The 27,642-nt window shown below is 36.3% G+C and overlaps 2 protein-coding genes across 5 annotated transcripts in view; one reads left to right on the forward strand and one right to left on the reverse strand.

The window, feature by feature from the left end:
• The window catches only part of AK5 (adenylate kinase 5), a 202,618-nt gene extending 195,785 nt beyond the window's left edge, over positions 1 to 6,833 (forward strand). Inside the window, exon 14 of the mRNA XM_054566867.1 lies at positions 5,782 to 6,833. Within this exon, the coding sequence (XP_054422842.1) occupies positions 5,782 to 5,850 (69 nt within the window). The 3' untranslated portion in view covers positions 5,851 to 6,833. The remainder of the gene's footprint in view (positions 1 to 5,781) is intronic.
• A 4,443-nt stretch (positions 6,834 to 11,276) lies between these two features.
• The window catches only part of ZZZ3 (zinc finger ZZ-type containing 3), a 96,350-nt gene continuing 79,984 nt past the window's right edge, over positions 11,277 to 27,642 (reverse strand). For 2 of the 4 annotated variants that reach the window (XM_054566872.1, XM_054566871.1), the window contains exons 4-12: positions 27,165 to 27,312; positions 26,946 to 27,061; positions 26,360 to 26,431; positions 25,058 to 25,159; positions 24,119 to 24,214; positions 21,988 to 22,140; positions 16,033 to 16,167; positions 13,366 to 13,466; positions 11,277 to 12,585 (exon numbers count right to left, since the gene is read on the reverse strand). In XM_054566872.1, the coding sequence (XP_054422847.1) occupies positions 12,441 to 12,585; positions 13,366 to 13,466; positions 16,033 to 16,167; positions 21,988 to 22,140; positions 24,119 to 24,214; positions 25,058 to 25,159; positions 26,360 to 26,431; positions 26,946 to 27,061; positions 27,165 to 27,312 (1,068 nt within the window). In that variant the 3' untranslated portion in view covers positions 11,277 to 12,440. The remainder of the gene's footprint in view (positions 12,586 to 13,365; positions 13,467 to 16,032; positions 16,168 to 21,987; positions 22,141 to 24,118; positions 24,215 to 25,057; positions 25,160 to 26,359; positions 26,432 to 26,945; positions 27,062 to 27,164; positions 27,313 to 27,642) is intronic. The other 2 variants (XM_054566870.1, XM_054566869.1) reach the window with 2 other exon arrangements.

Here is a 27,642-nt window from a genome sequence, read left to right on the forward strand (position 1 = left end):
TGGATGGATTTTCTAGACTGGCATTGTCCAATAGAAGTATAATGTGGGCTACATATGTATTTTAAAATTTTTTAGTAGTCACAGTAACAACAGCAGAAAAGTAAAAAGAAACAAATACAATTAATTTAATAATGCATTTTGTTTAACCTAATATATTCTAAGTATTATCATTTCAACATGTAATCAACATACAATTATTGAGGTATTTTTACGTTCTTTTTTTAACTATGTCCTCAAATTTTGGTACTTAAGTATATCTTAATTAAGATGCTAAATTATCATCAGAAATACTAGCATCGCATTTGTATTTCATAAAATTTATGGTTGAAATGATAGATTTCACATTCTCAAGTTGTTACAACACATATTTGAATGTTCTAATAACTGAGTTAAATCCCGGTTTTAAAAGTTAGATTAATTTTAATTACATAGTATTGAAAATTCCATCCCTCAGTCGTACTAGCCACCTTTCAAGCGCCCAGAAGCCACCTTTGGCTGCTGTATTGGATAACACAGCTCTAGACCATCCTAGAAAGTTTGTGCTAAATATGCAGATAATGGAGGGGACCATTTTAAACAGGAAATGACTCATTAGTTATGTTTTAGGAAGGTCACTTTGAGAAAGGATAGATTTTTCATGTCTGTGAGAAGATCTGGTTGTCAAATTTAAACTCCAGACAGACTTGAAAAGCGAGAGAGAAGGAAAGATAGTGCCCTGTAACATTTTAACTAGACAAACTGCTTGTGCTTTGGGAAGTGCACAGAGAAGCCGTAAACGTGCAGGTTAATCCACCCTCGTATTGTTGCTAACACTTGACCTTAAATCTCTTTAAAGTAAAGGTATATATATAGTCCTTCCTTTCATGGCCTTGTGAATGAGAAATGCATGGCTTGACCAGGTATGTAAAATGGTGATTCCCCAGGAGACATCTTCACATAACCTTAAATTTGAAACATGCAGCTAAGGTTTGGCCGCAAACGGTGCCCAGGTGCTGCTTGTTAAGGACACCTGCCTTGGCTGGGCCCCCGCTGCTGTCCCCTGGCTGTGAGGGATCCTCGTGGTATGAAGCTCTGCTTTCACAGAGGATGAGATCAGGAGAGGAAGGAGGAGGAAGACAGCTCTGTGACAGCTCACAATTGTCCCAGAAGCCCCATGGTGCCAGTACATCAAAAGCAAAACTAAAAATCAAGCAATCTTTTCAAGTGTGGGAAAATTCAGGAAAAACACAACTAGGTCTGCGCAGTGTTTGAAGCAGCCAACTGTTTTATGGTTTCAAATACATAGAACTAAAGAGGAAGAAAGGCATAACACACAACCCCAAAAGTGGCGTGGCTACTTTCCTGATTTAGCAGTGTTCCCAGGACTGACCGCTCTGCTTCACAAGTCAGGTGAAAACTCAGAAATTTCACCATATTTCCTGTTCACTTGCTTTTAGCTATTTTATTTTTAAAAATCGTTTTGTATACCAGTCAGGACATTGTTTAAAAACATCAAGTCTCAGACCAAAAGGGGCAAGTTCTTAAAAGTCAGAAGCAAATCCGCTTACCTAGCTTTCAGTGAAACACATTAAAACCTCATACATTCTGACTCTGATGATTCAGAACTGGAGATCTTTTGGGAAAAGGACATGATGAAACTTATTTTTCCTATTCATAGGAAAAGAAGGTTGCTGTAAATTAATACAAGCATTGATTATGGAGCAAAAATTTACTGTATGTGACAAGACACCTTATTTTCAAGTTGTAACCCCGCTTCACAGTAAACAATCCATATGCTAATTACACAGCATTTTTATCTGTGCACTAAGGATGTTAAACATTAGCTGGTTTAAATTAACTGACGTTGTAAGCAGTGAGAATAGTTCCTGTAATTTAGAAAGCACTTAGTAAGTGGGATTTCTTTCCGTTTCCCTGGAGTTACACAGTTACATATGAAAATCCACATACTGTTCTCCCAAAATATTCCCATGTGGGAATTAGATGAGTGGGCAGAATTCACACTGAGATTCAGGAAATGTCCAGGTAATCTGTGGAGAACTGAGGGAAAAATTTGGAGTGTAGACAGAAGGCTTTGGCCCCACCAGTTTAACTGGGTGCTCTTTTGCTTCATAAAAAGCCAATCCATACTTTTCCCAACATGCACACGCCGCATACACAAAACGCTTTTTATGACTTTTTTTTCAAAGTTGCCTCACTGCCTCTAGAATTTTATTCTCAGAACTGTGCTTTTTGGGATTGAGGATCCCAGATAGCTTCATAGATTTCCCACTCACTTAAGTCAAAGGCTGCTTTTTCCTCCTAGAAAGCCCAATTATTTGATTTTTGTCTTTAAATCTCCTCACGTCCTTGGGCTCCACAGAGGCTCACAGCACAGCACGTGGCTGAGTGACAATGAGAAGCTTTTTAAAAAAAATTTAATTAAATAAATAACTCCCATATGTACGCCACAAAGCAAAATGAGTAGTGCGGTTTGGGATGGAAACGGAAAAATGGGAAATGGTCCAGCTAAAGCCTTCCGCACCTCCCAAGCCCTCAGAAAACACCAAGTTTTGCCCTTTGAGCACTTGTGCTTGTTAGCCCTTGTTTCTCAATCAAGTTGCAGGGTTTTCGAAGAGAATCCCATGCCCTTATATAAAGTCCAGATGGTGGGGCAGCAAATGGGCTCCAAGAAGGAGGGAGGGAAGGGGGGGGAGCACGCACACCAGGGTAGTTGTCAAGTGTGGGCGGAAGTGATTTTTTTTTTTAAGTAAATCAATGAGTAAAAAGCACTTAGGCTTCAGTAGTGGTAAAGTTTATTATTTTAAAGGATGATTATGATTATTTTCCTCAGGAAGCTTCTGTGCCTTCCCAAGACTGTGTAAGGTGCTTAGCTCCTGAGCTTATAAGCTTTTGTCCTAATAGTGTCAGTTCTGGTTAATTGTCTCTGCCCTTGAGCTATGAGCTCCTGAGAGCAGGACTGTGGTGTCTTGCTCATCTTGGTACCTCCGCACATAATACATTGTTTGCACTCAGGAAATGTCTGTTGGCTGAAAGGAAGAGGAGGGTGAATTAAAGCAATCGGCAAGGTGCTATGAGGGAAAAACCATGACGAAGTCTAAGACCCTGCCCCCCAGACAGAGACCCTCAAGCCAGGAAGACAACTTGCAGATGGCAGTCTTTTGAATGACACATTTATGGGGGGTAGGTGGGCTTAAATATTTTTCAGTTTTAATTTTTTCTTTGAGAAGTATATGTACAGGACTGCATACAAGGAACACACACTTTGAGGAACAGTAATGAACACGTGCCATGACCACAAGGGTCAGGAAATAGAACATCACAGAGGTCCCCTCCCCCCTACCCCCATGTCTCCTGATCACATCTTCTGTTCTCTTTCCAAAAAGTGACCACGATTCTAACTTTTCAGATTCTTACTTAGCTTTGCATGTTTTTTTTACCTTATGAATTCAGTCATATGGTATGCTTTGGAGACTTGCTTCTGTTCCTCAATTTTGTGATTAACCCATGTTGTTGAATGTAGCTCTAGTTTTGTTTTTTTTTCCCCATTACTTCAGTATTCCATTATATGACTATGCCACAATTTTTATTTTTAAAGATGGAACATTTCATTTTATAAATAGAGCTAAGACTTTAAGTCAGATATACTTAGGATATCACTCCTTGGTTTCCTCAGGCACCTTAACTTGTCTAAAACTTAACTGCTCATCTGTTCCCCCTGAAACGTGTTGCTTCTCCCACATTCTCTGGCCTTTAGAGGAACCCCCTGGTGCTCAAGCCGGAAACGGGGTGTCCTTCTTGGTCCCCACTGATACTCAGGCACCATTTCAGTGGCAGCCTTCTTTCCATTTCTCAAGCTGTCTTCTCTCCCTCCTACTGCCCTCATTCAGGCAGGAGTTTATGCCATGATTTATTTATCCATCTACTGCCAATGGACTTTAGCAGCTCTTCCCGTTTGGGGCTATTACAGTGTTTCTGTAAACATTGATGTATATATTCTCTAGGACATTCAAATGTATTTTGTTACGTTTTAAGAATTTACTCTACCACTGGAATCAGTGAATCTCTAGTGTTGTGAAGTCAAAGCTAGTTTGCCCAAAGAATGTAGACAGGAGTTGAAGAAATCATTGTTTCTCGAAGTGGGGTCCAAGAAGGCTCACGTCAGGATCATGTAGAGCAGGGCAGCCCAACCTTTTGGTGGCGCTGGACCACACTGGAAGAAGTTGTCTTAGACCACACATTAAGTACATCACAACAAGCAAATCACAAAATCATCTCATGTTTTACATAAACATACAATTTGTGTTGGACACCCCTGATCTAGAGAATTTGTTACATACGCAGTTTAGAAGATCCAGCCCAAACCTACCAAATGAAAACCTCTGAAGATAAAGCCCGAAAAAGCTGCATTGAACAAGCTCACTACTCGCTCCTCCCTTCCCACGAGTCTCATCATGTGGACCACCAAGCCTCTGCTCTCTGTGGATGTTACGTGTGACGGGACAAATCTCAGTGGTTGGCATGTTAGGAAATTTTGAGAGCAAGAGGTAGTAGTGCCTTCATGCCCAGGAAATCAGCCCTCTCCCAATGTCCTCTGTTGTTGGCTCCTTGCACTGGTGTATCAACCACCCCCAGGTGGACTCTGTCCTTGGCACACCTGCAAGTTGAGGTCCCAGCTTTTGCTTTACAACCCTTCCCCTCATTTTGCTCCACATCCCTCCACCTCTATCCTCATTCCTACCTACCCTGCTCCAAATGCTGCAGAACACTCACAAATCTCATTTCAACTAATTCCCATCTTTCCATGACACTTCACAATACTTCAACAGGGCACCTAGTTGTTATTGTTTTAAACAGACTTTATTTTTGAGAACAGTTTTAGGTTCACAGCAAAACCGAGGTCTCATATACCCATCCCCAAATACCCATAACCTCCTCCACTATTGACATCCTACACCAAGAGTGGTACCTTTATTACAATCTTTGAACCTACATCAACATATGATCAGAGAAAAGTCCAGTTTCTATGGGTCTTGACAAACGTACGGCATGTATCTACCACTGTAGTTTCACTACCACAAAAATCCTGTGTTCCACCTATTCATTTCTCTCCCCACAACCCAATTTTTTACTGTCTACATGGTTTTCCCTTTCCTAGAATATTATATGCTATGTAACCTTTTCAGATTAGCTTCTTTCATTTAGTAATATGCATTTTAAGTTTCTTCCATGTCTTTTCATGGCTTGATAGCGCATTTCTTTTGAGCACTAAATAGATTGTCTGGTTGATTATCCAACTAATGCAAGATGTCTTGGTTGCTTCCAAGTTTTGGCAATTATGAGTAAAGCTCCTAAATACTCCTGTGCATGTTTTTGTGTGGACATACTTTCAACTCCTTTGGGTAAATACCAAGGAGTACAATTGCTGGATTACATGGTAAGAACGTTTAACTTTTTAAGAAACTGACAAACTGTCTTCCAAGTGGCTGTACATCATTTTGCATTCCCATCAGGAGTACAACAGCCCGCCCAATACTGCCTGAGCGTGTTCCTATTTCTCCACATCCTCACCAGCGTTTGGTGGTGTTGGTACTTTGGATTTTGGTCATTCTAATAGGCATGTAGTGGTATACATTGTTGTTTTAATTCAGGCACATAGTTTTTTAACCTTTTTGGTTTTGGTGTCTTATTAAAATTTTGGGCAAGTTATAGATTATTATTAAAAATGGTCTTATTAACAAACGTTTCTTAAGACTTCCTTTTATTTTTCCCTTTTAAATACAGATCAATGCTGAGGGGACACCAGAGGAAGTTTTTCTTCAACTCTGCACAGCTATTGACTCTATTTTCTGAAGACAAATGCATGTACATTAAGGAGAGTGGAGACAGGAAAACATTAAAAGGTTCACACCTTAACAATATGTTTCAGGTTAAACTTTTTGTGTCCCTTTCAAATCCTGACATTGCTGTTTGCTTCCCAGCTTGAACTGTCTGAGGCGTCTGGAAACCATGCATGGTGTATTTGGCATTACCCAACCTCTTCACAGTTCAGACAGCTGTCTGCACTCGCAGCACGCACTTTTCTCTCTGCAGGTAGCACCTCAGAGCTAAGTTAGAATGAGGACAGCAGTGCAGTGCGTCTTGTCAGTCATGCCCTCAGGACTTGCTAGAGTCTGATCATTGGGTTCTCCTCTCACCAAACAGGCAGTCAGCATCCCTAACTTCCCCATCCTATCTTCCTTCCTCTCGCGATGATGTACATGCTTGTTGCCTGGTGAAGGCCCTTCATATTGGGTGGGGGTTGGAGGGGGAATAAGCCAGGGCATCTTCCTCTGGTAACTGTTTCCTCAAGTCGCTCAGAGCCAGAGATCAGGTTGACGATACCAATTATTCATTAGAAATCTGATTCAATTTGAAAACCCTAAGGCAAAAATGTGAAACTGTATAGCTTTTCCAAGACAGCAAAACCCAGATTAGTCACCAGTAACACTTCTCTATTCATTTTTATGAATCTAGCTACTTGGAATGCTATCATAATGGCTAAGAGAACAAACTGGAGAAAACTGACCTGTTCTATACCTAGTAGTATATTTTGGAAATTATAAATCAACACGAACCAAATGTAATTTAAAAGCATAAGGTGGTTTATTATTGCATTCACTGGACTAATGTCAACTTGTTTTGATTTTAAGTGATCATCTATTTACTTAATATTGTTGCCAGACAACTAAGAATTACAGTAAGAAAGCTGATGTGGGTGGGAGGAGCATGTCAGTACACAATGCTTAACAGGTCCTGATGCTATTGTTTGTTTCCTACGGGCCTTTTCCAGGGGTTCGCAAACCTTATCATACCGAAATGTAAAATTGTTTCCTTGCAACAAACCAGTGAAGTATGGGTTCCTTTTTGTGCTATCAGTTGCCAAAATCAGAGTTTCTTATGTATTCTACTGGAGTAACTGCATCTTCCTCTATTCAGTCACTACAAGAGACCATAGTTTCCGTTTGCATGATTATTTTTCTTCAATGGTTGTGCAGATAAGAATCCATTTCTGGGCCAAAGCTGTATTTTTAAAGTCATTTTTTTCTTGAAATATATGTACAAATAAAGTAAATGGAACACATGATAATGCTTTTTCTATTTATTTGTAACTCACATCATTCCGGAAAGCATTTGAAGCCTTATTCCAAACAGAATTAGAAGCAAACACAGTAATATTTGAGATTTACGATATGCTCATATGGTTTTAATTTTGGCCATAGATCAGTTTTGAGCTATTACAGAAAGAACTCTCAGTATATTCATGATACATGGTAATTTTCGTTATTTCCTTTTTTTCTAGCAGTCATTCTTAAACAGAAATGTCAGTGTTTGCTAAAGAAGAAATTAAACTTCTTTGGTTACAATTATGCCTCTATCAACAAAAGGGGGCATGTTCCTACCATTCACACAGTTGTCAAATACTTTATTACTACCCCAAGTTGTCATACAATTTATAGGGGAGCACAAGGAGTATTTGAGCAAATTAAAAGACAGTTACAGGGTGAAAATTATCAGTTGTACCAGAAAACACAAAATGACTTGACTCTTTGTAGGGATTAACATTCTTTGAAACACGTAGCACATATTGGCAAACACAGTCCATGCTCACCATCGCTTTGACAGCTTGGGTAAGTGAAATGAGATTATCAGGGCAGCAAACTGGAGCTGGCTGCACTCTTGAAAAAATATCAGCAGGGCTAAATGGCTCTGCCACTGGAGAGTATCTAGAGGTGCAAATCAAGTCTTCTACACTACTGCCAGAGCACGTTACTGATCTAAATGGCTTGAAATGACATCACAACTTTAAAGTCATAGGATTTTAAAGTAGGAAGGGACCTTAGAGGTCTCTGTCTTGTAGAAGAGCTTGTGTGTACATAGACATCAGAACATGATCCGAACTCCTTTACAATGGTCTGCTTTCAAAGCCTCACCTGATCTGCCCCTGTACCCTCTTACCCCATCAGTTACCTCTCTCCTCTTGCTCATTTGACTAATGCTACAACAGCCCACCCAATACTGCCTGAGCGAGCCAAGCTCTTTACTGGTCAGGACCCGTGTTATTCTCCTGCCTATTCCTCTAGGTATCTGCAAGGTTAATCCATTCAGGTCTCTGCTTATACTGACCCTTATCATTGATGTGCTTTTTCACTATTCCTTCTAAAATGACAGAATGGTCCCCATTCTTCCATCATTTTTCTTCACAGCATTCATCTCTGCCTAAAACTACATTTTTTTATTGTTGGTCTTCTGAATTAAACTAATATGCTCCACAACGGCAAGGCTTTGTATGCTCAGTCCCACACACAGGAATTATTGGAAGCTAACATTTAATCCTCTAAACCTTAGTTTTCTCATCTATACAGTGGAGATAATAATAGTAAGGAACCTTATGGCAGTGTTATGAGGATTAAATAGTAATACATGTAAATTATTAACTAGTGTCTAGTGCTCAGTAAAAGGTGGTTGTCCACATTTACTGGGTGCCTCACTTCCACAATCGGCACTAGGACCCAGAATTTCCATTCTAGTGCCCTTTCTATTACAGTAGCCTAAAACCATGGCCTAACTGAGGTCCCAGTGAGAACCCATATCTTCCCGGCCACCAAGGTAACCACATCCTCCAGATAAGACAAGACACAATTCTTCAGCCCTCACAGAGCCCTGTGACGGCGATCTCCTGAGGTAAGCCCTCTGCGGGTCCCCATAGACACGCTCAGACACAGGAGGTGTCTCTTACCTTCCTAGAGAGAAAAAAATGTAACTCACCAAAACACTGGTTGTACTGCCAAAAATATTTATTGAGAATTTAAGAACCAGGCCCTAGTAATAGGCAGATGTGGTTGGTCTCTGTCCTCATGGAGCTAAATGGGACACCACTCTCAAAAATCCACTTAATAAACTACATTAACTGTGAAAAAAAATTTTTTTTTGTTTCTTTTTCTGGAAACTAAACAGAAACACATTTTTCATCCAGGTAAGAAATAAATACTTTGCAGCCTAAAAGGGATAATGCCTCTATAAACTTGTGAAAGAGCCTACTTGTTATCTGGACATTTCCAACCCTGAATGGTGCACCTACAACAATGGCCTTCCAACTTTGCTATCCACAGTGAAAAGTAGCTATATAGCATGCCACATTATAACTAAAAAAGCCATTTCACAAAACATTTATCTTTACTACATGTGATGTACTACTTTCTCTATTTCTTTTTTTTTTTAATGTTTCTTATACCTCCAAAAATTGTTGTGTTCAAAAACAAACAAGGCATACTATTAGGTTAAGTGAGAGGCACCAAATATGCCTGGAAAAAAATTCTACCTGAGGCAGGAGACACAAGTCTTAGTTCCAACTGTGCCTAAAGCCTCATGGTCACATGTCTGCTGCCAAATTAGGATATGCAAATTATAACGTGTGTGTGTCTAAGTCATCATGGGAGACTATTTCGGTGCTTTTCCCTTATCCACAGATATGCTTCTCCGTTCTGTGCTATAAACCTGGACATGTGCTCAGGTTTGTACTCTGGGAACTACACCACACCAGGAAGAATGCATGAAAGTCAACCCCTGCACACCTCCAGCTCCATCACCTTAGTGATGCCTGACACACAGGTAAATAGGGTAATGAGGCAGACGCTGACTCTGGAGCAATCTGTCTAGGTTAAAATCCAAGCATCCCCACTTTGCTAACTATATGACCTTGGGCAAATTATGTAACCTCTTTGGCTAGATTTCCCCGTATGAAAACAGAGTAAATGAACCTGCCTCATAAGGTTGTGAGAATTAAATCCGTTACTACATGCTTGCTTGGCACATAGTAAGCACTGTATCAGTGTTTTGCTATTATTATTAAGTGCACATCAACAGCAGTCAAAACCTCCTCTGCCTAAAAACCTTAAAGCTGTGGCTTTAGATGTCATTAAAAGTTCCTTCAGTTCTTATCAAATAACTTGAGCACATTATTTCAGGAAATACTACCTCTGACCAACTAGTACTACTTAATAAGCAGTGCTTTAACAAGTAGGTCTCTGTTGTCTCTTACAGCTAATACTTCTTTGTAGGACGTGGAAGGCCTACTAGCAAATGAGAGCTCTGCCCACTCCTGCAGTCCTCAAATTAAAACAAGAACACATTACCTACCACTACTCCTAACCCTTTTAAAGCTATGAGGACTATTTGCTTGGAGCTGAAAAAATGCAAAACACACACATTTTGCTTAAGCAGAAAATAATCCTCTTTACTACTCAAAATTCTCCAAATCTTTGCCCTTGAAAAATACATTTAAGTAGATTTATTTTGTCTATTCCATTTACTTAACAACTGTATCACTCACAGCCCTCTTCCAAAGCATATTCATACTTTGTGGGATTTCTGAATGGATCTGAATGGTTCTCCAAAACTAATCGGTATTACTTCTATACAAACACAGAAGTTACAGAAGTTACCATCAAGTGCTACTGTTTTGGTACAAGCCGAAGGTAGATCTTCTGGTATATTCACTTAACATTTAATATCAAAATGCTCAGAATTCTAATGAAGCCCCTCTTCTTCCCCCAACTCGTAATTCCAGGTTGAGAAGTTAAGCTCAAGTCCATTTCCTTTTTCTTTCTGATAACAATATACTTTATCAACATGATCAGTAATCTTTAATTAATATATTATGTTAAAATTCTCATATTTCTATATTTAAAATTATATTATTTTTCTGAATTAAAATTATTCAGGGTATGATTTTAGGACCCTACAATGTGGTAAAGAGGACTAGTAAATAATGTTCCCTTAATTTAAAATTAGAAACAACAGGAGACTCAATACTGCGTCAGTATAATAAGTAATCAATATGTATACTGTCTTTTCCAAGAGTCAACAATAATTTCCAGGGAATACAGTGATTTTCAAAAACCACCTACTTATATTAAATACATGGGGGGCTTATTTCATAAAAAAGAATTGAGTAAAATTTTCAACCTGTTTAGTTTTCGTATCTGAACACAATTGCCTTTTTCTTTAACCACAGTATATGTTCTTTTGTAACTTAGTTTAACTTAGTGTTTCAGCACACACTGAGTGAAAACATTACCATCTTTTACAGAGCTTCTCAAGTTCACCCTCTTTTCTATAGTAGAGTCTCTACTCTTTTTAGGACAGATAGGTGAAGCAAATTCTTTAAAAAAAAGAAAAAAAACTCGGTTTTAACACCAGTAAAAAAAAAAAAAAAAAAAAAAAAAATCCAAATTCAACCAAAGGAAGTCACAACAGGCATTCTACAATATAAACAGACAGTATCCACATAGTTTATTTCTCACAGTTCTCCTGACAAATAAACATTATTCAGGAACATACTGTATACAGATAAGAAGAAACATACAAAATGTTTTAAATGATGCACAACAAAATCCAGCAGTATAAAAGAATGCATGTGAACTCTTGCTCACTGTGCAGACTAAATTTAATCACTTGTTTAAATAGTAATAAAAATACAATCTTTTATGGATCTTGTGCAGACTACAAAAGAGGGAAATTATTACCATATATATGATCTTTATATTAGGCAGTTTTCTTTGATGAGTTGCACTGACAACTCCAAATACAGAGGCAGAAGGCTGTGTATTTCAAAAGAATTAATGTTGCGAATTAGAGACTTTACACAGTTACTACCACTGGCACTTTTCACCATAGTTTGTACACATCACATGATCATCTTATATAACATTACATTTAAAAATATATCTGAGTGACCATTTTATAACATTCACACACCATGAGCTGGTTAAGGAAGCAATATGACCGTTGCCTCCTGTAGTGCTTCACTGTTGGTAATAAGGACAGTTCATTGTGGTTAAAAGAAATTAGACATCAATATGGTTAAGCAGCTCCAATTTACTAAAGGCCATCAATGGCCGCCACCGGGACAGTGAGTTTTTTTAAGTGTATATTCTAGAAGCAAACACCTTCATTGGTTAAAACTCTGTCTAAAGAAGTCAGTTTCTGTGCTGAAAACTATTTTCACAAAACTGAAAGCTACTAAACTGTTTTATATAAATACTTTTGTCTTCTTATTATCATATTTATGACCAAGTTCTTCGAAACCTTTGGAATTTACTCACTTTTTAATGTGTGCTCTCATTTCTGTCTCACCCATTTAAGTGCCACCTAAAAGACTTTAAGGTGGTGGTGAGAAATTCACCAAGAAACCCTTAGCTCACCAGGAATGTTCAGCTGCTGAACAGTGATCTAGAGCCACAACAGTGCAGAGCTGGACTTGACGAGAACACTCAGGAAGCTGTCATGCTGTGAGTGTCACTTCAGGGAAAGCAGAGAATCTTTCCAAACTGTGCACATAATTCACAATGATACCATTGCTATGTGTTGAAGAGGACTAGTATACGATGTTCTCTTCCATGTCATCTGTTTGCTGGAAAGTAGTTTGGGTCAAGGTAATTATAACTGGTGCCCTGGGACACACAGTAGTCTCTGTCTAAAAATGTCTCTGACCTATAAACAGGTTCTAATTGGTGATCTTCTTTGTGAATATCTGTTTCATGTAGGCTGCGAAGAAAAAACACACACACAAACACATTATTACATGGCAGTGGATGCATTTTGCCCTAAATATTTCAAAATTTCTTCACAGCTCAACTGGTTTAAATCCATTAATCTATAAAAATCTCTAATGGGAAGTTAGTTATTTTCCATTATCACCTAAGAAGAGCAATTTTCAACCTTTCCCACCACATGGCACACATAAATTACTACAATTCTGTAGCACACCAAAAAAATCTTTTTTGCTCATGTGACTAAAAATAAAAATTAAAAAAAGTATAATTTTGATTCATTCCCACCAGTTGGCTATTGTTTTGTTCACTGGTGTCGTTTTTTTTTATTTGACAGTCTAAGGGAAAAGAGGTCAGTGCCACTGACTGAACAGTCAGATCCTGGATGTCTAAAATACTCTTGCGACACCCTGGCTGGTGTGGCTCACTGGACTGAGTGCTGGCCCGTGAACCAGGGTTGTGGTTTGATTCCCAGTCAGGGCACAGGCCTGGGTTGCAGGCCAGGTCCCCAGTGGCGGGGGCAGGGGCGGGGGGCGCGTGCACGAAAGGCAACCACACATTGATGTTTCTCTCCCTCCCTACCCCTCTATCTAAATAAATAAAATATTTTTAGAAATTCTTGCGGCGCACAGGTTGAAAATCACTGCCTTAGAACAACAAACTTTAATCCACTAGATACGATGATTTTCTAATGATTCTGTAAATCAAACTCACTAGTTGCTGAGATGCTCTTTACTTGTCAAAATTTAAAATTTACAATGTAGGAAACACTTACCAGTCTGAACAAGAATCACAGAAATCCAAAGACATTTCTGGAGGACAATCCTGGCAATGCCACCGAACACCCTGGATAGGTTCTATGCCACAGTTATCACACTGTAAGAGATTCAGAGACAAAGAGTATTAAACTGTATTGTTCCGAAATCTTTTTGCTTCTGGAAGACACATGAGGTGCACACAGATGTCTTCTCTCTCCCATGCACTAGACAGTGGTCTAACACAAAAATGGTGATATGTTAGATACAATTTCCAGCAAACTAGCTGAAATTTCATCCATTTAAGACCAAGCTACAGGTGGGTGAGAGGGGTATTATACAAAATAACTTTAATATGTCTTAATTTATTTTTAAAGATTTCAAATAAATTATCTACAAACTTGATATCTGATTAGTAACTATTCACTTGAAAAATACCTTACTAGTGCATAGTGACTATGATTGAGAACCACTCAATACCAGTTAAAATCATCCAAATATGTTACAGAACTACTATGTCTAACATAAACCCAAGCAAACACAAAATTCCTCTCTGAATTTTTACTTTACTGATTACTCTCCAAAGTCTAAAACCTCCAAAAACCAATGACCATCCTGAGAAAAAGGAAGACATAGTTATTTCACAGTGAGGTGGCACTGTGGTAGCCCTCAGTGTGTCCTGTGTTATTTTGGAAATCAAAGTAAATCTCATTTCTAGTTCCTCTGATGATCATGCCAGCTAGAATGGTTGACAGACTGGCCAATAAGCCACAGCTAGGTCTTGCAGCAAAATTATGAGAAGAGTTCCCTCTTGAAAGGCCAAAGCTGCCCATTAAGAACATTTTTAAAAGAAAAGTAGGATCACTGAGAAATCAAAGGGAAAAATCATTTAATATAGTCTGACTAATGGCCACACCAGAAAACCAGAGATATCAGTCACATAATACATCAATATTTTCATATATACCACTACCACCAAATCTATAGTTCATGGTCTATTACTTCCTCCAATCCCATCAAGTACAGTCAATTCTAATGCCTAAAGAGGTCTCAAATCTGTCAATCTCTATTTCCATCGTCACCAGGCAAATTCAGGAAATTCCCATTTTTTTGTCTGTATTACCAAAAGCATCTCTACCAGAGTCTCCCTGCCTCCAGCCTTCTTTTCTTCCCATCCATTCTTAATGCTAAGGACATAATGATCTTTTTTGCCTTCATTTAATTTTTATCAATTACATAAATAACATCCATGAATACATTATTGTTAAAAAATTTAACAACATAGTAGTCAGAAATTAAGAATTATCCACTCTAAACCAACTGCCTTCCTTGGGCAGGCAGTGACTAAACTTCATTACTGATAGTTTAAGAAAGACCTTCCTGAGATACAAATTTCGTATTACTCTCTGCTGAAAAATCCTTCAATGGTTCCTCAATCTTTCAGGACCGGGGTCCCCACCCTCCAGGCCACAGACCAGTACAGGGGTACACGTCTGGGCTGGTTAGGAACCAGGTTACACAGCAAGAAGGTGAGCTTGAATCATCCAACGCCATCCCTCCCCACTCCTGTCTTTTTGAAAAACCATCTTCCATGAAATTGGTCCTTGGTACCAAAAAGGTTGGGGACTGCTGCTTTAGGACAGTTTAAACTCCTTAGCAAAATGTCCAAGGCACCTCAAAAACCCTAGCCCCTTACAACTCTCACTATGCACTCTAGTATTCAACTATTTTACTTATTTAACTTCTCTAAATTCCTTGAGATGAAAACAGACTAAGAAACTGTCTTGTTTACTGCTGAATTTCTAGCACTAAGCAAAGTGCCTGAAACAGAAGTATTTCAAAATTTTGTGGAATGAATAAATATATTTCTCGTAGCCTCTGGAAAAAAAATAGCAAAGAAAATTGAATTTAAAAGGGAAAATAAACTTCTGATCCACAAACAGCAGCAGCAAAAGAGAAATATCTCCACAGGTACATGAATAAAGAAGATGTCACATGCACAAGCATGAACTTTGAAGTAGTATTCAGTCATAAAACAGAAGAAAATCTTGCCATTTGTGACAATATGGATGAGTCTAGAGGACATTATGCAAATTAAAATGAGCCAAGACAGTGAAAGACAAATGCTACATGATCTCACTTAATAGGTGGAATTAAAAAAAGTCAAATTCAGAGAAAAAGATTAGAGCAGGGCTGGGGAGTAGGGATCGGAAAAGTGGGGAGATGTTAGCCAAAGGGTACAAACTTTCAATTATAAATAAGCTCTGGGGATCTGACGGACTGCATGGCGATGACAGTTAATAATTTTCAAGTATAGAACGCTGGAAACTTGCTGAAAGAGTTTATCTTACGTATTCTCATCACACAAAAAAATGGTAACTTATGTGAAGTCATTTTTTTATACCTTAAATACATACCATTTTTGTCAATTATACCTCAAAAAAAAATAATAACTGGACAAAAACTTCTCACCTCACATTTTACCTCCAAGCATGGATCTGCATGGTTGTCTTCTCTCTAATAACTATAACACATTACCTTATATAAATGAACAGGATAAGAGCTAAATTTACTTTTACCTGTATTCTTGGAAGCTGTGGTATTTAAAGCTCCAAAACTACCTTAAATATCTCTGATCCCCTTTCAAAAAATAAATAAATAATAAGCTTATGGCAAGCAGTATTTACCTTGAAGCCCAAGTGTTGTACAAATCCACTTTCAGCTTGCATTTGCTGAAGTTTCTGCTTCTTTAACTTTTTAAACTGTAATAGTTCCTTATATTCAGGTAAATTCCTATACATGATAGGAATACTTTCTTCATCCTATTGAAATAAGAAAACACAAAACAAAATGTTAGTTTAATAATTAAAATGAACTCAGTATAAGAAATAGTGACGTAGAATGTTTTTCTATCAACAAGATTTTTCACTTTTAAGACACCACCTCTTTTAGAAAATTAGAAGCATAGAAAATTGGGGTTGCTATTAGCAATATTTCAGACTAATACTTTTGGAGAGCTTCTTAATTCAAGAGTAATACTGGATTATAGTATACTACTATATGCTACCTCATAATGCAAGTACCGGGGAATATGGCACGACTCCCACTTCTGTCAAACACGAATGCAGACTCACTCCGTCCAGACACATCTGTGTCTATCTGAGAGTACCCTGATGCTTCCTCACATAAATAAGGCTTTTTATTAACATTAAGTAAACCAATCTCTGCTTTCTGTACTCCCAATGATCAAGGCATTACATTTCTCTCTTACTCAAGGGGATGAAACAAGTCACAAAGATGAGTAATAAAAGCCATATAAATATATGAAGTTGAAGCTGATAGATGAGCCACTGCTTCCTATTCTATTTATTTGTGCTCTGTCACCTAGAACCCTTTTCTTTCCTTTGTTACCTCTAGACTCATCCCACAGTCACTAACTCCCACAATGCTCCTGTGGAAGTATACCCAATTCGCTGGTCCCGTATTTTATCAGTTCCCAATCCTGGACAAGACAGCCCTTGTCCATCTCATCCCTCTTGTTATCCGTGTTAGGTATTATTAAACTGTGATGTTTATTTTAGGTCAAGGGAACTGGCCTTTATAGAAATTATAATATCCACTCAAGGTCAAAGAGCTAATTAGTTGTAGACTCTGATGATGTGAACCCAATTTGTCTGACTCCGAACTCCTTACATATTCAGCAACCCAAAGCCTAACTAAAAGAGATATCCTTAATTTTTCAGTCTTATATCTAATCCAACAAATTCTGTCGCTATTTAACACTTTCTAATACCTCTCTCAGCTTAGTCCCCTCCATAGCACCTATTCCCTCCTGTACCCCCACCATTACTTAAAATTTCCCACAGACTTCCTGATTGTCTACAGTATCAAATCCAAAGTCCTTAGCTAGATAAAAGATTCTCTACAACATCACACTTCATCTACCATAAGGTCCTATCTTTAATCTAGTTCAAATTTTTATCAACTGAAGATACTAAATAATAGCTACTGCGTTCCTATGTCATCACTTAGACAACATAAGTACTGTAATACATAACACTAATATGTGACCTAAATAAATACTGCAGTAAGAGTTTTTATAATGAAATTTATTGAATTTAGATACTTTAAGCAAATACAAAGTAAAAACTCTGCTACATTTTTATTTTTTAAATTTGCATCTTTAAGTCTAAGGATATTACTGAATTTGGTCAACAATACTTAGATTAAGAGAAGTTAAATTACCTCACACCAGTTAGGGCAGTTACTATCAAAAGACAAAAACAAACAAACAAATAAGCAAACAGAAAATAATAAGTACTGGCAAGGATGTAGAGAAACTGAAACCCCTGAGCACTGTTGGTGAAAATATTGCAGCCATTATGGAAAACAGTATGGTGGTTCCTCAAAAATTAAACACAGAATTACCATGTGATCCAGCAATTCTCTTCTGGGTATATAATCAAAAGAAGTAAAAGAAGGGGCTTGAATAGATATTTATATATCTGTGTTCATAGCAGTATTTATAACGCAACGGTTGCAGCAATCTAAGTATCTACTGACAGATGAATGGATAAACAAAATGTGGCGTGTATATATGATAGAATATTATTCAGCCTTAAAAAGGAAGGAAATTATGGTACATTACAAGATACAGGAACCTTGAAGACATTATGCTAAGTGATATAACCCAGTCACAGGACAAAAGCTGTATGATTCCACCTATATGAAATATCTAGATCAAATTCACAGAGACAAAAAGTAGTTTAGAAGTTGCCAGGGACTGGAAGGAGGGAATCTTTAATGGATGTAGAGTTTCAGTTTTGCAAACTGTAAAGAGTTCTGAAGTTTGCATGGTAATATGGAGGTACTTAATACTACTGAATTGCACACTTAAAACTGGTAAAATGGTAAACTTTATGTTATGCATATTGACCATATTAAAAATAAAAATTCCAAAAAAATTACTCACCCATAAACAGCTTTCCTAGTTATAATTATTTTAAATTTACTTAGAGGGAAAATATAACTAATTTCCAGTGGGGCTAAAATGTACAAATTTAGAACTAAGGAAGTATATACATGTAATCACATTGTTTCTCTTAGCTCTTGTTTCTCTGGAAAGAGAAATGAAAATCTGCATACTTTAGCACTAGAGGCTTCATAAATACAGTAGATGCCCTTTATCCCCACTTTTGCTTTCCATGGTTTCAGTGGCCCAGCGTCAACTGCAGTCTGAAAATATTAAGTGGAAAATTCCCGAAATCAACAATAGTAGTTTTAAATTATGTGCCGTTCTGAGGATCATGATGAAATTTCACACCATCCCAATCCATCCTGCCTGGGATATAAATTGTTCCTTTGTCCTGTGTATCTAAACTATATATGCTCCATCTGCTAGTCACTTAGAACTTGTTTCAGGTATCAGACTCAGAGTATTGTAGGGCTTGTGTTTAAGTAACCCTTATTTTACTTAATAATGGCCCCAAATCCCAAGAGTAGTGATACTGGCAATTTGGATATGCCAAAACGAAGCTGTAAAGTGTTTCCTTGAAGTAAAAAGGTGAAAATTCTCAACTTAATGAGGAAAGAAAAAATATCCTACACTAGGATTACTAACATCTGCAGTAAGAACAAATCCTCCGCCTGTGAAATTGCTTAATTTATAAATTCGACTTTATCACAAATATGTACATACAAGAAAAAACACAGTATTTATAGGGCTTGGCACTATCTGTGGTTCCAGGCACCCACTGGGGGAGAAAGGAGTGTCTTGGAATATATTCCCTGAGGATAAGAGGGGACTACTGTATACATTTCAACAACTATTTTAAAATAATTAGGGTAATTTGAACTGGTCTTCATTTAAAATAAATAAAGTCAACCAAACAAAAGTTAACTCTACTATATTATATTTTGCCAATGCTCTCAAAGTATATTTCTTTTAAATACCCCCCCGCCCCCTCCCGCCGCCATCACTCCTCTGCTGGCCGAACTTTCCTCACCCTCCCAACGCCAGCCTGACCGTCACTCCTCGGATCTCCCAGTTAAACTCCCAGTCTAAACTAAGCGCCTCTTAAATAAATGATGTTAGCACATATCTTTGAAGTACTTTTTACAATCTGTAATTTATTGATATAAGTATACATTTATGTCCTCTCATCCTCTCACAAGACCAAAATTTATGAGAGCAAAGATCACAGATACTCTCCGTTTACACCTACAGGTATTTAGCTGAACTCTAGCAGAGCCTGATATACATTCAATGTAAATAAATATTTCCCAAACAAATAATGCTAGTAGTCACAAAGTATAAAATTACATACAAATGGCTTATCCTAAGACAGAGCAGAGATTAGTTGTTTTCAAAAGACAAGTTAAAATTAAGTACTTTTTTAAAGAATAGGCATTTTGTAGTAGTTTGATACCAAAGTATACAATCAGTATTTGATTAATCTAGAAACAGAACAAAGACTTACTTTTATTTGCTGACTTTTCATTAAAATCTCCTTTTCCAATTATACATAACCAGAGTATTAAGAAAGATATAAGGTAATCTTTTTGTCCTTTAAGTAAGGAATCAGAATCATGTTAATTATGGATAAAATGAATTTCAGGATAAAAAAATATTAACAGCAATAAAAAGAAACAGCTATAAATAAAAAGTGAAATGAATTAACCAAATTAGCATCCGGCTGATCAAATAGTGAGGAATTATTCCAAGAGGGTTTAAAAAGTGTAATTTGACTTTACATCTATACTAGAATATATCTTGAAGCAAAAGAGAACTAAAAACAAAAAAACAAACAAAAAACCTGTTTTCAGTAATCGTATCATTGATGGTAGTATTAGTACATTCTGAGACTGTTGTGAGCAGTATAAGATGAAGACAGTGAGTATTATGTTGATATTACTGATATTGGGATCTTCAAAGTGGGACAAAGGAGATGCATATATAAGGTCAATAGGGAAAAATAAAATCCCCATAATTTTTAAGTTGAATTTGAAATAAAAATATGACCTTCTGATGTGTTTTATCTTTGAACAAATGTATAACTTTTCCAAGCTCTGGCCGCTAAAATAGGCCTAGAAAAAATGATCAACCAAAAAGCAAGTAACATTCCCAGAGTAAAGAAATGTACAAAATGACCAATAACATCCTTGACATACGAGACAGTAAACAAGCTATCAAAGACTATCAGTGTCTTGTTAAAAGAATTCAAAATCCAACTTGAATAGGTTACAACTATTCAATGTACTGAAAACACATTACATATATTTAAGTCCAACAGTTCTTAAGAATACAAAATTTAAAAACTCGGCAGTTATTTTTAGAGAATATTAGAGAATAAACTCATTATTTTAAAAACAAGAAAATAGCTCTGGCCAGTGTGGCTTAGTTGGTTGGAGTGTCACACAGTAAAAGCCAAAGGTAGCAGGTTAATTCCTGATCACGGCACCTACCTGGGTTTCAGATTCCATCCCTAGTAGGGGTGCAAGTTAAGAGGCAACCGATAGATGTTTCTCTCTCCCTCTCTCCCCCTTGCCTTCCCCTCTCTCTAAAATCAATAAGCATGTCCTCAGGTGAGAATTTTTTTTTAATTTTGCTACAAAATTTTTTTTTTAAATACATAAAATTGTCCAGTGTTCATGTTGGTGGCTAGGACTAGATTTCAAAGTTGTTTTTTTTTCCAAATTACTAAAGTAATAAATGTTCACTATAATAAGCAAAGAGTCCAGGTATCTGCACATATTAAAAACAAAAATAAAAAAAAGCTCCTTCCAATCTTACCTTACTTCCCCTCAAATAACCTGTGTGAATAGTTTATTGTGTATAGTTCTACTTCCCCCACCCTCCCCCCAGTAGTTATACTGTCTTTTTCTATATGTAGGATAATCAAATAGTTGATGAAGAGAGTTCACTTTATATTCTAGCTAATAAGTAAAGAAGAAATGAAAGAATATCATTATTTTGTAACATCTAATGAATTTACTGATTTAGGCAACAATCGAAGGCTATTAATGTCAATAAAAAGAGAGTTGACCAGACTGATGAAAGTACACATAAAATAGTCCTGCCCACCCTAACAAACAAAGAAATCTTAGTTTGAGCCATTATTTAGACCTGTTAATCTACAGGAAGTCCAGGGAACAGAGAAAGGTTAAATGACACCAAGGAGATGTGAAGAATAAAATCCACACGGTGGTAAATCCTACAAGACAAATGACTCAGTTTTTTGACAACAAAAAAATTGTGAGAGGGTAAAAGAAGAGTGGGGAGGAGAGAGTGAAGGATGGAAAGAAGGAGAAAATATATTGCAATTTAAAACTGGGGAAATGTGAACTGACAAAGTTGGGATGGGTAGCAAGTATAGATGAAAGTAAGATTGCCACAAATTGACAATGTTCAAGTTTGGTGATGGGTTCATGTGGGTTTATTATACTATTCTACTTTACTTATGAAAAAATTGGACCTATTAATTAAAAAAATTAACTCATAAATTTGACTTGTTAATTAAAAAAAAGTAACCAACTTTCTCTGAAGAATAGGAATAACTTAGAAAATCTTAGTGCTCTCCTTCTGTATCCTAATCTGTACAATGCATAGATAAACATACACAAATAGTATAAATATAACTTACTGATGCCTCCTCAATAGCAGTGTTCATATGGCTGTGAAAACAAGATCGGTCATCATCTTCATCCATGTATACTGGTGGTTCATGGGAAGTCATAAAAGTGGAAGGTTTAAAGAGATGCTTATTAAGGGGATGTTGTCGTCTGCTTGTTGATGACTAAATGAAAAAGCAAATTTTTAATTGAAACAGTGGGTAATCATTAAAAGAATCGAGAAGATAAAAATATAAATGTTACTTTTTTTATGTCTATCAATTAGAGGAATCTCACCTCTTATCTTTCATCATATTCTTATGTGTCTGGTTTTTTGGTTATCTGGATTTTTAAAGCACAACTAGCCTTAAAAAACCCAAAAACCAAATGTAGGGGGAGTACCCCAACAAAAGACCCACATGCTCATTATTTAGCTTCTATTTGTATCACCCAGCATTTATCATTTGGTATTCAAATACTGAACTGAGCTTTTTTTACACCCCTCTTACAGAAAATCAGGGAATATAAAGTAGCCTAAACCAGATAGAAAACTATCAAATAAAAGAAAAATTTCCACAACATGATGAATATCTGAAAATAGTACCTAACACTGTTACATTGCTTACTCTATGTCAATCTCATTTAATCCTCACATCATTCTTATAAAGCAGTTATTATCACCTCTAAATTAAGATGAAAGAATAGAGGCACAGGGAGGTCAAGCTGCTTGTGCAAGGTGTTGCAGCTTAACAGTGGAAGAACCAACATCACAAACTCTCACTTCATCAGACACAACAAATAACCTCAGCTACACAGAAAGCCATTTCATGTTTCAAAATTCAGCGTCTAACCAAAGCAAGGAATCATTGTGTCTATGACTGGGCTGTATCTCTACAGTAAAAATGTCTATTAACTTAAAATTCTTTGCATCCAAAGGAGGAAACATACTTAGGTTTCTTTATTATTTCTTTTGTTATTACCATCTAGTCTTAGCTATGAAAGTATAAAGTACACAACACATCTAAGGTTAACTTCAAAATTAACCATAAAAATTAGAGCTGTTAAGTTTAACATTAGTTATTAAGGTTCCAACACTCCAAAGTTACAGTATAGACTCTACCTATCTAATAAAGGTAGTGCAGTATTTAGGGGAAAATAAAATCCAGATTATTTAAAACAACTGACAAATTAAAACAAGCTTCCAAAGCTTGGTAAAAACAAAACTTACAAAACACAGAACTATACAGACAATATTCTTAACGTAAAATTATGTAAAATAGCTTCAATAAGGGTACAGCATTAGATATACACTTAGCTTCACTTTATGTGAAGGATGGAAGTGGAAGAGGAGGGTATCAGGATTATTTACTAAGAAAATAAAATTAGGTCATTATGTGCTTTATTTTTTATAATTAAAGCAAACAAAACGAAATAAAACAAAAAACCTGGCTACAATTTGACGCAGTGTTCTGTGTAGGACAGGGATGGTAACTCTTTCACTGTTGGAGAGAAGCAGAGAACAATGGACATGGCTGGAGATAAGAATGACGGGATCAATGGTTCCCGGACTTAATAGCTATGTGACTAGACAATTTACTCAACATATCTTGAGACTTGGTTTTCTCGCCTATAAAAAGGTTGTACAACAGCACCTGGCGCAGAGCCTTTAATAGTGAGAGTTAACAGCTAGCTACTATATTATTATGAGTAAAGTGAAGGTGGTAGTATTACTTATACTCCTAGAATCATGATGAGGGGCTTAAATATTTCTATTCTTGAATTTAAGGAGCATATCTAATAAACAGTAACTGATTGTGTTTATTATAAAGAGTCAAACACCCTAAAAACTTTATCATCACAAAGGCCTTTTGGACATATGAGTACATTCGATCTAAAAATCTTTCAAGTAGAATCATTGACATAAAATAACCTACTCCTAAGAAAATAATGAACAAACATCATTAAAGCTCATTCGATTAAACTTTGTAGCAATAATGGAATCCTACACTGTGTTTATGCCCAATATAACAAAACACTTAGAGTAAGTCAAATTTTAAAAATAAAACAACTGTGTTTTAATATATGTATATATTTTTATACAGCAATTCTGACTTGGACGAGTTTAATCTAAGATCTAAAGTTTATTTTCATCTGTTTTCTTACCTTTTTGGAATATATATATAAGTTTGGTGTTCTGCCTGGGACTGGAATGCCAGCTTTAGTTAGTTTTATGAAATACTTCTGCACTCGGCTGGCAACCTATGGAAACATGACAAGCCTTTTAACATAATCCCAAGACATGACAATACCTGAACAGTTTTTTGTTTTTGCACCATTTTGAAATTTATTTATCTAAGTGTATATACTTTCCATTAAAATTTAAGTTACTTGAAAGCAGGTGTAGAAGGTCCTGAAGGACTATCAAATCAGGAATCACTGCTAAATGTTCTACACTTATTCATTCTATCTTACACCATCATTTATTTCCTTTCTACTGGATCATTCTCTTCAGCATACAACCATGTATATAATACCTGAACAGTTTTTAAAAATTACTGTGTGTATCTAAATGAATGCTAACAATTTAAAATTTATCATAAATCTAGAAGCAATTTTAAACTGCCACCAAAGAGATATATTCTAAAAATGTTTGATTACAAGACTAAAATCTATTTTCAGCCTGTGAATACACATGCTTGTAACATAAAAACTCATCTATTAATATTGATGGAAATGTGATGGCGAAAACTGCCTTTTTTTTTTTTTTTTTTTTAAGAGACAACCAGACAATACTAAGGCCACGCCACAAATCTGTTTCCATAGTCTAACCGGAAAGTACATTAACTAGGGCATCATTAAGCATTCAACAGACACTAAGTCCACTACGTTTTTTATTTTTTAGTATTTATTAATGATTCAAAGCAGGATTATCTCAAGTTTCTGAAATCAACACAAAAATATACAATGCTAATAGAAAACCCTACATTCTATAGCACTCTGTAAATAAAATTATGCTGCAGATCCACTGCTGTCAGCTGCATTATTCTCTATTAAAAAATTATGAAAAATGTACCCAAACTATGGGGCCATCTCATCAATTACCTGTTTTGCTGTCCTATTGCCCAGTTCATCTGCTATCTTCTGCCAGCGCCGAGATTCTACTTCTTCAGGAGGGTATTTCAGGAGCAGCTGTTCAAGTTTTTTCTAAGCCAAATCCAAGACAACATTTAAGAAAGTTTAATACCAAATTTCTAAATAAACACATTCACATTTCATTTTAAATTATAATATTTCCTCCCCAACTTTGGGGGTTAGCTAAGCACTAGAAACCCTCAGGGTAAGAAAAATTTTTCATAAGCAACTTAAAAGGCTTCACAGGGAAAATGAGAGTAGAGAATAAACCTAGAGAAGACCTTATAAACATTCTTTATTCGCTTCAGTAAAAAGACAGCACAAAAACATTAATTAATTAGTATTTTATACATCTTGGTTTTTTCCGACTGACCATCTTTTCTTGCTAGACTATGTTTAGGCTCACCTCTATACACTCGACAAAAACATATAAATTCATTTGGATTTAGACAGAAAAAGACACTTTTCCTTTCTTTGTGTGGTCTTACATTCAAACGTTTGATTTTAATATTCTGACCTATTTCTAAAATCTCCAATAGTCCTCAAGAGGCAGAATAATCTGGATGTCTGAAGTAAAGATTCTTAAGCTTTTAATAAACTCATTACAATTTGAGATCAATCCTCATATGAGACAGAAATGTGCCTCAAACCCTACCCATAAACAATCCTAGCTATATGGTGAAATGTTGACAGAACACTCTGACCTGGCTTTGGCAGCTTTCCTCCACAACAAAAAAAGGAATTCACTCAGAGGCACAGCTTGACTTGGCCCCAAGTTTTTCTCTTTCCCAAAACTGAATTACAAAAATTTTATTCTATGCACTTCACTATCTTTTTTCAAAAAAAGTTTTAGTCCTCACGCAAGGACATTTTTTTCACTGCTTTTAGAGAGAGAGGAGAAAGGAGAGAGGAAGGGAGAAAGAGAAACATTGATGCACGAGAGAAACACCGAACAGTTGCCTCCCATAACATGCCTGGACCAGGAATCAAACCTGCAATCTTTTGGTTAAGGGATGATGTTCCAACAAACAGAGCCATGCTTTTTCAGTCTCCCTCCCAAAACCCGGGTTCCTTCTTCAAAAATCATCCCAAACAGGATTTCATATTCTCAAAATCCAAAATTCTTAAAGTGTGCACAAAGTATGCAGAAGTAAGTTTAAACGTTTTAAATTCATGGTGAGGAGGGATTATATACAATATACACTTTATTCATAATACTGGTCCTAATCTTAACTTTTTTTTTAACCCACACAATTCAGAAATATCTATTACCTGTTCTTCAACAGTCCACAATTGGTTAAAGGTTTCAGGTTTGGTATCATCACACAGACGTCCTCTTATCATCTGCATATATAAAATAAGGCTTTTGTCAAAGAGAAAATAACAAAGACCAGCCCCTGATATAGCAAAATAACACAAACTATGGAACACTTTTATTAATTTCAATATATTTTAGTAAGTTAATTTTTTAAATGTGTACATAATGTTTTGTTTATAAAATGTTTTCACATTTCTTTATTTCATTTGGTTTTATGAAATAAAACCACTGTACTAGGCATATTAAACATATTACTCATTTAATCCTTGAAACAACTCAACAACACAGGGAATGTTAATCGTATTTTATATGCGACAACAGCAGCTTAGAGACCTTAACATATATATGACATTTGAAGTTCCACAGGTAGAAGGGTTAGAGTTAGGATTCCAACAACCCAGTTTTCTATAAACTTTAAAATTCATGTCCCTGCTATCTTCCGTGAAATGAATGCTTGAACTTCAACAATACAAATCACAAAAGGTTAAATATTTTGTCTACAATTCAAATTTTCCTACTCAAATACTCTATACTGCTTACTTGAGGACGACTGTTTGAGCCTTCTGGACCATCACTCAAAGGCAACATAGAGTATGAAAGGGACTCTCCATCCTTCCTAGGATCTGAAGGACTTTTTGGTCTAGCAGGTAAACCTACTAAAAAAAACCCAAAAAACAAACAAACAAAAAAAATGTGTAGGATAATTAAAGCAAGACTTTGCAAGTATTTCTCTACTCAAATTTTTATATCATTTCTTACCTTTATCAAAAACCAGCTTAACTCTCCTAGTATGTCTTTTACGATTTTTAAATTCTCTTTCAAAGTTCCCAAGGCTATTGGTATATTGGTCCCATACAATCTCGGGCAATTGAACAACTCTCTGTGGATATGGAAGCCCTATATCAGCCTGGGAAAGATAAAATAAAATAGTCTAAATTTAATTCAAGAAATTATCAATTATTGCCCAATTTCATATGACTCCAAATCGAAATAATAATTAACTGGGCATTTCTAGTTACTGTTGAAATCCAATAGGCAATGAAGTTAAGATAATGCAGTCTAAATATTACATGGTAAAGGTGATAGCAATAAAAAGAAGAATGAATTTTACAAAACATAAGCACTCTTTTTACAGTTCTAAAGCTGAACTATATTGGCATATTGTACATTATCACTAACATACTTTAAACATAACTAGCAAAGAGGTTCTAATGTTTAGTAATAGCATATAAAATAT

Source organism: Pteronotus mesoamericanus, unplaced genomic scaffold (genome assembly GCF_021234165.1).
Source record: "Pteronotus mesoamericanus isolate MK-2021 breed Mesoamerican mustached bat unplaced genomic scaffold, CSHL_Meso_final contig_181, whole genome shotgun sequence".
Taxonomy (NCBI): domain Eukaryota; kingdom Metazoa; phylum Chordata; class Mammalia; order Chiroptera; family Mormoopidae; genus Pteronotus; species Pteronotus mesoamericanus.